The sequence below is a fragment of the Narcine bancroftii genome, chromosome 2 (genome assembly GCF_036971445.1).
Source record: "Narcine bancroftii isolate sNarBan1 chromosome 2, sNarBan1.hap1, whole genome shotgun sequence".
Classification (NCBI taxonomy): Eukaryota; Metazoa; Chordata; class Chondrichthyes; order Torpediniformes; family Narcinidae; genus Narcine; species Narcine bancroftii.
Window position 1 is genome coordinate 66867786 of NC_091470.1, and position 11482 is coordinate 66879267.

At 41.0% G+C, this 11482-nt stretch overlaps 1 protein-coding gene across 3 annotated transcripts; it reads left to right on the forward strand.

Annotated features, from left to right (window-relative positions):
* Nucleotides 1-9184: 9184 nt before the first annotated feature.
* On the forward strand, nucleotides 9185-11228 carry otx2b (orthodenticle homeobox 2b). 3 transcript variants are annotated; one of them, XM_069915257.1, is made up of 3 exons: nucleotides 9185-9316; nucleotides 9642-9818; nucleotides 10605-11228. In XM_069915257.1, exons 1-3 carry the CDS (start codon nucleotides 9185-9187, stop codon nucleotides 11226-11228), a joined length of 933 nt encoding a protein of 310 aa, XP_069771358.1. The 3 variants fall into 3 exon arrangements, with proteins under 3 accessions (XP_069771358.1, XP_069771359.1, XP_069771360.1); XM_069915258.1 differs by having other exon boundaries at nucleotides 9185-9303; nucleotides 9659-9818; XM_069915259.1 differs by having other exon boundaries at nucleotides 9185-9281; nucleotides 9667-9818.
* Nucleotides 11229-11482: the final 254 nt, after the last annotated feature.

The following is an 11482-nucleotide window of genomic DNA, read 5'->3' on the forward strand; positions in this document are numbered from 1 at the left end:
ACCAAAAAGCTAGAAATTCTCGCAGGTCAGGCAGCTTCTGTGGAGGAGAGAGAGAGGGAGAAAGATTTTCGGTTCACTGGCCTATCTGAAATGTAATCTCAACGTTTGCTTTTAATTTCAGATTCCTGGGGTCTGATTTCTCTTTGTTTAAAAAAAAGTACGATGGGTTTCCACTTTTATGGCATCGATTCCATGCATGTATTATTTATAATGAATGCTAAATGTAACAAAACGAGTTACTGATGGCCCAATTTACAAATCAACTTCACCGAGATGGCCAAGTAATTAAAAAGGAATCTATGCCAGTAGTCGAAAATCGAGTGTGGATTCTTTGAAAAGCGGCACTTGCCTCGAAGGAGTTAACTTGTTTTTAAAAAAAAGAATAACAACAGTATCATGGATATTTAATGATTCCAGAATCATGGAAGATAGAAAACCGGCAAAGCAGGGAAATGAAATTGGCATTAAGTGATAAGGCTGTGGAAAGCACTGGTATGAAGTAGTCGCAGGCACTCAGCCTCTCTTTTTCTTACACGTACACACTCACTTCACACTTGGATCTGCTTCAGATTGCTATTTTTCCACTGAGCTCGTGTTTCGTTCCTTTTTGTGTTGGCAGCCCGCTGCTGTGAAGGGATTAAACTGTATAATTTGGAAAGCAGGCATCTGCTCCAGAGCTGTGTCAGAGACTGATTGCAGCGCCGCGCTGTTCATAGCACAACTTTATCCCGATTAAAGCAATGAAAAATGCCTCCTGGCAGCTGATGCCCCCGAGTCCCTGCCTACCTCTTGTATTTTATGTGGTAATGCGTTACAACACTGTAACTCTTCCCATTTATTTTCCTTGACGGCCGATTTTTTTTTCCTCTCGAAATATTATGGGGAATGATTCTTATAATTGAGGACTTCTTTTCGCTCCAGGTGAGGTGGGATTTTTTTTGTGTGTGTCCCTGCTAATTAAATGGCGTCTGATACTTCGACTAATTAACTAAGAAAATACCAGTTCTATTACCGGAGGAAAAATGATCCCGATTTAATCCATTTTAATGCCCCTGATCGAACGGCGTTCGATGACTTTACGGTCCTCGAGTTCTTAGTTTGACCGCCGGTGAGGTGATAGCCGATTTAGACATAAAACTATCCAGATTTTCATTGATTTATACGACTCCTCCTACTTTTCTTCAGTTCAGGAAGTACAGTCTGTCTCAGGAGTACATCTGCACCACGAAATAACAGGTGCCGGGCAAATGTGATCGGATCTACTTAAGGACTGAACTATCAATTTTATTTAATATGGGGCAAAAGATTAACATCTGTAAGTGTAAATCATCAACTGAAATGCAATTGATGGCAAATGACTGGGTGTGAGACACCGAGGAAAAGGACATCTTCTCATTCCATAATTACTTTTTTTGTGACACTGTCTTGTCAAAAATGCCAAACTAATCGATATTGCTAATATCTGTTGAAGAAATGCTCGCAAATATAATGTTGCGGCGATATAAAAGTTCGGTAGGATATCGACAGTCTACTAGTAGACGCGTGTGTCCACCAGAAATGTACAAATTCTTGTAGACATTCGCGTTCAGTACTTAGTAGGGTTTTGTTTTAACATGTATACAAACATCTTACAACGATTATTTAAATACGAGTTTAAAACGTTTAAATGCTTTAAAATTTCCTTCCTCTATTAATTTAATGAGCATCTTTCAGCATTGACCCAAGCAGTCAACCAGATCTATATTCCAGAAAATAAAACGCCGGCACCATGTCACTGGCATTGGTACAGTACCTTTTTATTCTCATAACGCAAAGTTTAAAAGTTCACAGAAGCATCTTTTTAGAAGATAAAAACCTGTCTATCGTGTATTATGGAGTCGAAGACATTTGGATAGTAAAACACTTATCCTACAAGGCGCTAATTTCCGTTTTCTTTTCAAACTCTTTGCTACACTATATTTATCAAAGTTATGGTCTACTTCCACAGCCGTGTCTAACCTGGATACCAGTCGAAAAATCTTTATATAATTTAGCATTCCAAATGTCTATTATGAACAAATGCACCTTCATGAATTAGTCTATTGATATTATAATTAACTGATAAATATGTAGGTCGATAAAAGCAAACCTGTTAAAAGTTTACAAAAACTTTAAATTTTCTGATGATTCGTTTCCGGTATTGCCGTGAAAAATATTCATGCCAGACGACGTAGAAAGCACCAGAACAAGTTAAAGCTTCATAAACATTTGTTTTTAATGATAACAATTTAATTTTTAAAACACAATGTTTTTCAGCGAACAGCTACCCTCACGTTACGTACCAAAAGGCGAATTTTGGTCATATAAATAGAAACAATTTCAAAGTGGTCCGTCATCCTGTGTGGAGTAGGAGACAACTTACTATGCAAGAACGTTTCACAGCGGAAAGCCACAAACCGTGTTCATTTAGAAAAGCACTGGAAAGTATTTTCGAAGCTTCCTTTATGGATTGTTTTAAACCCTGGCGGAACGATTATTGGTCGCGGTGCAAGACAACATATAGCAAAAGCAACCGAACATTTCAGAGACGACTTCCAGTCATTTTGTAGCTTTTGTTAACATTTGTGATAGGGAAGGGAATATTATGCAAACTAACTAAATGGACGGGCAAAGAAGGAGTGATGGCATTAGATGAAATCGAAATATAAACGATTTGATAAAGGTAATAACCATTCATCATAATGAATTGAATTTAATTGTGTGCGGCGACTGACTTAATGCTTATAGAGTCCTTGTAAAACAAGATGGCAAAGTCAGTTAATAATACTGAAACATTGGTGAATTAGCCATTTAAAAAGATTAAAATGTTGACTTCTGTTGTCATTTTGACTATTTCACTATTTATCAGTTTCGTTCTGTTTAACAAATAGCACTTATCTGTGCATCTGGCTGTTATGTCATTTGTATTTGTGTGTGTTATCGTGTTAACGTGCAAGGCTCTGGCTGCAAACGATAGCGGCAAACGTTTACGTTTTCGGCAAATTAAGCGGCAAATCTCCGAAACTTGGCTCCAGCCGCGAATACACCAAGTTTTGTTATTGCCTTTGCATTGGCTCGATCTATCTGACGTGGTTTTGACCGGTGTGGCGCTGTTGTGCTTTTATCGTTTTTTTTTAAATAGACGATTTTGCTTCTGCAATTCCTTCAGAACTTCTCAACTATTGCAATAGCTTACGTTTACTAATAAGTGTGTAAAAGTAAAACCGGAGGCGAGGATTCTTTATATCGGTTGATGGTAGCCGAATGATGGGCTTTTGTCGTCTCTACGCCCTTCACGACTGAGCTTTGAATTTCTCAATTATTTGTTATTTATCTTATTAATTGTTTATTGGGGAAAATACATTTGTTAACTCTTAAAGTTGTAAAACTGGGAGTTCTGTTTATCCCCTTCAAAATATCATAGAATTACGATCTAAGATTAAGAAAAGAGATAAAAGTCTTACAGTGATTCATTTTGAGTCGGAAAGGGACCACTTTATGTGCAGAAAGCAAATTACAGTCCATGTGTGGAATAAGTGCTACGCATCATTTGTACAGACAGATATTTAGACTCTTGGACATCAATTTCCCATTCATTGTTTCGTGGTTACTGTCACCCATATTCCTCTTTTGACATTCCGATCTTTCGACTTTTGCTCATTGCGATATCAATGGAAACGTTTTGCTTTTAACCAGAATTAATACGGTTCAATAATTTCCTTCAACAATTCGCGATGTTTGCAATTCGCTTATCGAAGGCTTTTAAAATATAGGCCCATTAAAATCTTGTTTTGTATCAGGAAACATGTGGGCCCATTTGTTTTAGTTGTTTAATAAACAGAAGTTCTACAAATGAGGAACATAGACTCACATTCGGTAACTGGACAACAAAATTAGAAATAGTCACATCTACCAGACTTAATCAACTTAAAATGTTGTTAGTTTCATAACGTGGAACTAATCTATTATTGGTCTGAATCGGAGATGCATTTGCTATGCTTTTATCTGTAAAATTAATTTCTACTTCAAAGCACGGAAATTGTATCCTAGAGCATACTTTACTGATAAATTCGTTTTTATCAGAGTGGAGTGTTTCAATCGACTTCGTTTCCCCTCCCCCCCCCACCCCCCCCACTCTCTCTCCCCTTCTCTGATATATCTGTCAATTCATCCGCTTGCCTATACTGTATTTGTCTACAAACTGATTTACTGCAATGTAACTTTGAAAAGTCATCTTTGGTATATGTTGGTTAATATAGTTGTCACTGGAGTTCGCTCTCTCGCCGATTTTAAAAGCGGTTCTCTTACCTTGTGTTGCATAGTTCCATACTCTGGTTCATCACTGGTTGTTCTATGACAGTTGTAGCCGGATTCGGGTTTTTTTTTTCTGCGCCAACTACCTGAATTATTCTACTTAATGTTTTATCACCGTGTCATTCCTCTTAATGCAGCTCTGGTTTATTCTTATCGAGGTTCCTTACTCTTGCTGGTTCAGCTCAGAATTATTAACCTGGTTGCTTCCTCTGTTCTCTTGGTCACGATTATTCTCTCTCCTTCCCTCCCCTCTGATTTATTTCCCCTTTCCATCGCACATTCTCAATGGTTCTTGTTTATGCCACCCGTCCTCTTGATTTAACCCCTAATTTCTATTTAATCTGGCCCATTTTTAGTTATATTTATTTTCATACCAGACTGCGATGGCAATATTATTTGTCGTGTTATTCTGGCTAGCTGGTAAATGCGGGCACGTTCAGTGTGCAATCTTTATTGCTTTCTTTCTCTTGGGATTGACTCTCCCATTGCTTGATTTAAAAAAAAATATTTTCTTGCTTTGGGTTACTTCTCGCTGTTTTCCCTCTTGGAGTAAGGCTTCTCTCTTCCTTGCTGCGTGTTATTTTCTCCCTGCTTGTGCTGAGATGTGTCAATCATTCTCCCTTTGCTATTGGCTGCGGAGTTTGCGTCAAAAAGTTACCAGAGAGGCGCTTTCTCAGCAAGTCTCAGAGAAAGGAGAGAGAGAGGGACTCCAGTACAACTCTGCAATCTCAACCATTTTCAACTCTCAAACATACACCGTCTTTAAGCAGGTTGTTAATCTTCTCCATCAAATCGAAATATTATATCAATGGGCACTGAATCAATTTCATTCGAATTTATTTTGTGAATCTGTAATCTGAAGACTTCAACCCCATTTCTTTTATTTTTCAGGGACAAAGGCCGTCAGGAACGTGGACGCCTGAATTTTGGGGTGTTTGACATCGACCTGAGCCTAATAAAACAGGTGACTTTTTGACAGATTGCTCTTCCTTGTTGATTGAGAACCGAGGATAACATTTTTTCTGCCGAAGTGGAGATTTGGTGCCGAATATTGCGCAAAACCTTACATAGAAGGGAAAAGAGCTGCGAGTACAACCACCGTGGAATGAAACCCGTTTGATATTGTTATGCGTGCATGAGAACAGTTTTCGCTGATTCGGAATCTTGATAAGTCATTTGTTTCCTTTTGTAACTATTCTGCAATTGCTGGTGTTTGTTTTCCCTTACACTTTTAGTTTGAGGGTTGTGTATGGGGAGGGGGTGGGGGTGTTGATGGTGAAGTGGGGACGGCTGACAAATCTCAGCTTATCACATTCGAGTTAGGCAAAGCTTTCTCTGTTTTTCTAGTCGTTTAGTTAGAGCTTCGAATAAATATGTTGCAATTATCGGTTTCTTCGTTCCTGTGTGAATGGAGCCAAAAATCTTTCGTTTTCGCCTGTGTTAAATCCCAGTAAATTTCCCCTTTCTAATGAATGTTCAAACACAGGGATAATTGAGGAGGCGTGGATTTCTCGAGGTTCCCCCCCCCCCCCCCCACCCCACCCCTTCATATCGCTGATCAGTCCTTGCAATCCCAGCCCCATCTGGGAAGCGCAGGGTTGGAGATGTTTATTGTTAATGATTTATCAGTTCAAACAAACTAGAATGAAATCGATCGCCTTCAATTATTGATCAACAGTTTTTTTTTCCAGAAGAGAAACAGTTCGATAGTTCATTTGCTTGACGGAAGCGAGATTATTTCCTTCTCTACTTTCAAACCACTTATTTTTAATTAAGAACATGTTAAACATTTAGAATGGTTGTTAACAGGACCTTGCATTTAGACTTTTTGACAATTCCAGCCAACTGATCGAATTCTGTACACAGGCGGGGAAAAAAAACCAAGTTCTTCGTCACTCGCCTTAGACGTGAAGATACTTGAACTATGCAGAAAAAAGTTCAATCGACCATACCGCTCTTTTTCCTGATCACATGCGTATTTACCACAAAATATCTTTATTTAAAATTTTATCCATTTCAAAAAAACTAATCTTCAACTAGAATAAATATTTTCTTGGATTAAAATAAAGGGATTGAAGGAAAAGACACTACTTGTTTAAACGTTCGCTGGATAGTTGCTTTGCGTGACGACTTGTGTATTTTGTGTTTTTATTTCGGACAGCATTAAGAGTCTGAATTTATAAAGTGATAGGATAAAAATTAACAACTGCTCTCCCCAATATTAATCTCATTCGGGATTACTTTTGGGGTATAAGATTTTTCATGCCTTATTTGGCGTTGAAGTTTAAATAGTTGATCGGTCATATCACATATTTTGGGGAATAAATAATAAGCGACATTGTTTGCCAAACCATGAGCACAACGGGTACCTTAAATCATTCTCGTGAGAACGTCAGTCGGAAGTCTGTAAAATTAGTATCGGCCTCGTCGTATAATTAATACTAGAGTCCAGCGAAGCACGGTCCATTCCTTGTGTGTGAGTGCTGTGATTTACAAAGCACCTTACTCGCCCTGGTTGCAAAACTCAAATTTGAACGAACACGTCTCGGACAAATCTCAAGCCTCACACAGACGCGTGCAAGCGAAGACAGTGCACGTGTCCAACCCACTTTAAAGAAGAATTTTAAAAGCAATTGCCATAAAAAACCCCAATATGTCGAATCGAACATTTCGCCTTGTACAAACCGGCGGCGGCGGCGAGGGGAAATAATTCGATGCGATATTAGATAAGCGATTTTAATAATGTTTCTATGCAGTATCTGGTTAAACATTTTAATGTTTCCAGTTGAGCAGCAACCTAGCATGTTGCAAATTAAGCCAAAAGATTTATAAGTCCATTGTTTTGAGAAGTCCCGTGAGCATGAAAGTTGCAAGGCCGAGCCCTTTACGAGGTTAATGAAGTTTCTTTTAGTAAACACAGGCATTGTTTCATTTCCATCAAGCATAAAATTAATCAGAATAAATGTAGCAGGGCTGGGCGGAGAAAGCGTTCTTCGCCATCCCAGTTTTTGCAGCGTCCTGTAATTAAGAAACGTGTGCCACCCGGATAATCTCGTTAATTTATCAAGAAACATTTATTATAATTAATTCTCGGCTGTCTGCTCGGCGGGTAATTACGATCGACCGAATGCCGAGCAACTGGTAGATAGGATTCTTGCAAAAAGTGACAGATTGTGCCGGGAAGCCGACAGGTTCAGGCAGCTCTCTATATAACTGACCGCACTTCCCGAGGAGCCATTAGGAGAGGTGGTTTCCCTTTAGCGACAGCCTGAAAAGATAGAATTAGGTCGATTGGCTGGAGAACGAAGGTGCAACTTGCAATCGATTGCTCGAGAGGAGTTTATTTTAGGTAAGAACTTAATCTTGAATTTGAAGAAGTGACTTTCTACAGGTTTGTTTTTGTCTCACAGAAGAAATCAGTGCTCTGAGTTCAATGTGTAGTGGCTCAAGATAGCGGGCAGAAGTGCAGGACTGCGACAAGGATACCTTGCCCAATGCAGCGCACCGAACGCCATGTTCACCCACTGGTTGCGGCGGCAAGGAGCGTTTCTTTTAAAATGTGAAGGAAGGTCCAGTGATTTGCATGAGCTCTTTTTGATAAGTTTAGCAGGTCTTTTTTTTAAATAGACCGCCCTGCATTGATCAAAGTTTGCCATTGCAACCCCTCCTTCCGCCATTTTGAAGGTGTGCACACTCCTGGTAAACCGCGCTTTGGAAAATGAGATGGAAATCACAAATAATCGCCGCTATTTTTCCCCAAAGGTAGTTTGAATATTGTTTTGAACGTCGCTGCGGCGGGAGGATTGATCTGCTATTCCTTGGGCCATGTAATCAGGTGACGATATGTGATTTCCGTGGCCAAACAATGAGCAATGACAATGTGTAAAGTTGTGCAATCAACAAGGAAGCCTCGTATTTGTTCGTGGAAGCTCTTCATTAAATAATGTTATATTCCACTCCGGTACAATCAGGCGCAAATGGTTGAGATTCTCAGTGTTTTGTTTTCTGATGTGCGACTGATTCCTTGTTTGCTTTGTCTTATTGGCTCTGACACACTTAGTTTCGACAGATACAGAGATGCGATATTCTTAGCCTCCCTCCAAAAAAATTACACCCGAGCCACGCATTCGATAGAAGCTAGCGTTGCACCTCATGGTGCTTAAAAAAATAAACGGGTGTATTCTCGTTTAGCCTCATTTGTGAAACGTAATGTACTATAAACTTCGAACTACAGGCTGTAAGTTACGCACAGCGTCATTTTTCGTACTGTGCCTTTGTTTTATCTGTCGTTGCTACTGTTGCCAACAGTTTGCCAATCTCTCTCTCTCTCTCTCCCCTCCCCCTTCTCCCCCTTTCTCTCTCCCTCCTCTGTTTGGGCCTGCAAATCCATTGTCTTTGTAAATAGTCCCAATCAAGTTTTTTTGTTTGAGCCAATTAGCGTGATAACACATTGATGCTAACGAATGGGATCGATGCAAATTGCAATGCTAAACAAAGTGACGTGTGCATTTGAATTGTGTGCGTGTGTGTGTGTGCAAAGCGTGCGAGAAGAATGGGTGCAGCACGTTTTCGGGACATATTTATCGGGTCAGCATCCCTTGGTTCAAGAGGCAGCTGGGGGTCCCCGGATGCTTTAAAGAGACAGGCTGGGATCTATAGAGGGATCAGATACTGAGAGTGATCAGAGATACAACATCTCCTCTAGATCCCTCCTCTTACTTCACTATTTCATTCTGTGCATAGATTTCAACCAAGGCCTTCCGACAAAGTCACCAGAGGATCGAAGCAATCAAGATTCCGTGTTTAAAAAAAACTTATTTATTGCAATTTTGCGTTTCGAATCAACTTTAGCATGATGTCGTATCTCAAACAACCTCCATACACAGTGAATGGGCTGAGCCTCACTACATCGGGTATGGATCTGCTTCACCCTTCAGTCGGCTATCCTTGTAAGTATAATTTTACTCTGAAAACAAACTTCAGGGTCGGGCGAGATTTCGCCTTGCCTTTCACCCTTAAACACAACTGACGGCTCTTTTTGTAAAGTAGATTGGCGTGTGTTTAAAAGAGATTTACTGGACAGCCAGGACATTTTCTTGAAAACTGTTTGATCGCAACTTTAAACTTTTTGCCCCAGATTCCCGTGAAACTTTTCCCGCGTTCTCACTGGCCGATCCTTTTCACCTTAAAGCAAGGATGGCGTTAGTTGTGCAAAAGTAACGAGGTAGAAAGGGAATGGCCAGGGGAGCAAAAGAAATTGGGTGCATGGTTCCTTGGGCTTATTGTGAAGTTCCCAGTACTACTAGAAGGGTTGGTTTGTTTATATTTTCGAAGCTACTCCGCGGAAGCAGCGGCGAGAGAGAACCACATTTACGCGAGCCCAGCTGGATGTGTTGGAGGCGCTTTTCGCCAAGACTCGCTATCCGGATATCTTCATGAGGGAAGAAGTGGCCCTGAAAATCAACCTGCCCGAATCTAGAGTGCAGGTGAGTGTCAGGCAGCAAAACACCCATTCCCAGAATTGCACGCCCACAGCTCCTGCTCCGACTCGATTCGGCTTCCTCGCTCAGGGGAATTCAAAATGGGTTCGGATTAAAACTGGGCGAAAGGCGATGCTGGGAAGTGGCCGGATCTCGCGGCGAGCCGCCTGCTGGGACTCTGGTCTGTGCTTTTCTGCAAGTGGTTGACGATGATCGGCCATAAACTCGGGGATAGAATATTAATGGACCAAATGTTCTGAAGCAAATTTAAACCGTAAATTTAAACATTCAAAGAAAAGTTGTACAGGAACACCCCTCTCCCTTTACATAAAAAGGGAAACTGATGGAAGCGATCCTAGTATAAATGGTTCATTGTAGATTTTCGTTCTGAAAATTGTGGTTAATATTGACATGGAATCACGAAAGTCTGCAAACACAGGGATTGAAGTAAAAACACAACGCTGGAGAAACTCAGGAGGTCAACCAGTGCACTTTAGACAGCAAGATACACAACCCCACGTTTCGGGCTTGAGCATCTTTGCTATATCAAGTACACTGGTTGACCCCTGCTGTGTTTCTCCACCATTGTGTTTTACTTTGACGAGAAATACTGTTTATCGAATAGAATGGAACCATTTCTACCATCAAGTGCATCCACAATCGATGATATTTTTCATTAGATTATATAGTACTACAGCTATTTGAAATTTCTTTTTTTTTAAAAAAAATCTCACAATAACTCTTAGGTAAAGAGTTATTTGTTACGGTTGAACTCATTTTCTTGTTTTGAAGGTGTGGTTCAAAAACCGTCGAGCAAAGTGCCGTCAGCAACAACAACAACAGCAGAATGGAGGGCAGCATAAAGTTCGGCCGACGAAAAAGAAGAGCTCTCCTGCCCGGGAGCTGGGCTCGGAGAGCGTGGCCGGCGGCCAGTTTACGCCGCCCTCCAGCACCTCGGTGACCGCCATATCGAGCAGTGCCGCCCCAGTGTCCATTTGGAGCCCCGCGTCCATATCTCCAATCGCCCCCGATTGCCTCTCCACGTCCTCGTCCTGTATGCAGCGTTCCTATCCCATGACCTACACCCAGGCCTCGGGTTATACTCAGGGATATGCCGGATCCACGTCCTATTTTGGGGGAATGGACTGCGGCTCGTACCTGTCCCCGATGCACCACCAGCTCCCTGCCCCAGGGACAGCGCTCAGTCCCATGGGCACAAATGCAGTCACTACAGGCCATCTCAACCAGTCTCCGGCCTCCCTCTCTGCCCAAGGCTACACAGCCGGCGGATTAGGTTTTAATTCTACCGATTGCTTGGATTATAAAGACCAGACAGCATCATGGAAACTCAACTTCAATGCTGACTGCTTGGATTACAAAGATCAAACATCATCGTGGAAGTTCCAAGTTTTGTGAGGTGCGGGAACTCTGTTCGAAATTGGACTAATCATTTCAATGTTAGATCTTCGGAATGGGGAGCACAAATCGTCATCATTCCAGTTTTTGTAGCCAACTCTGGAGGTTAAACACTTTGGGATGGACAGGACTATATTTGTGATCATTCCAATGTTAGCCATTTTTTAGGTTGGCATTGAAAAAACGTAAAGGACCATCAGGGCTGTGTGAATTGTGCGATTGGTTGTCACAGATGCACTACTTTATTTAAAAAA

Excerpts from the sequence above, each read along its gene's own strand:
- otx2b (XM_069915257.1), top strand. The coding sequence starts at position 9,185 with ATGATGTCGTATCTCAAACAACCTCCATACACAGTGAATGGGCTGAGC. Across the intron at positions 9,317-9,641 it reads CTCTGAAAACAAACTTCAGG|GGTTGGTTTGTTTATATTTT; the intron begins GTCGGGCGAGAT and ends TACTACTAGAAG. Across the intron at positions 9,819-10,604 it reads TGCCCGAATCTAGAGTGCAG|GTGTGGTTCAAAAACCGTCG; the intron begins GTGAGTGTCAGG and ends CTTGTTTTGAAG.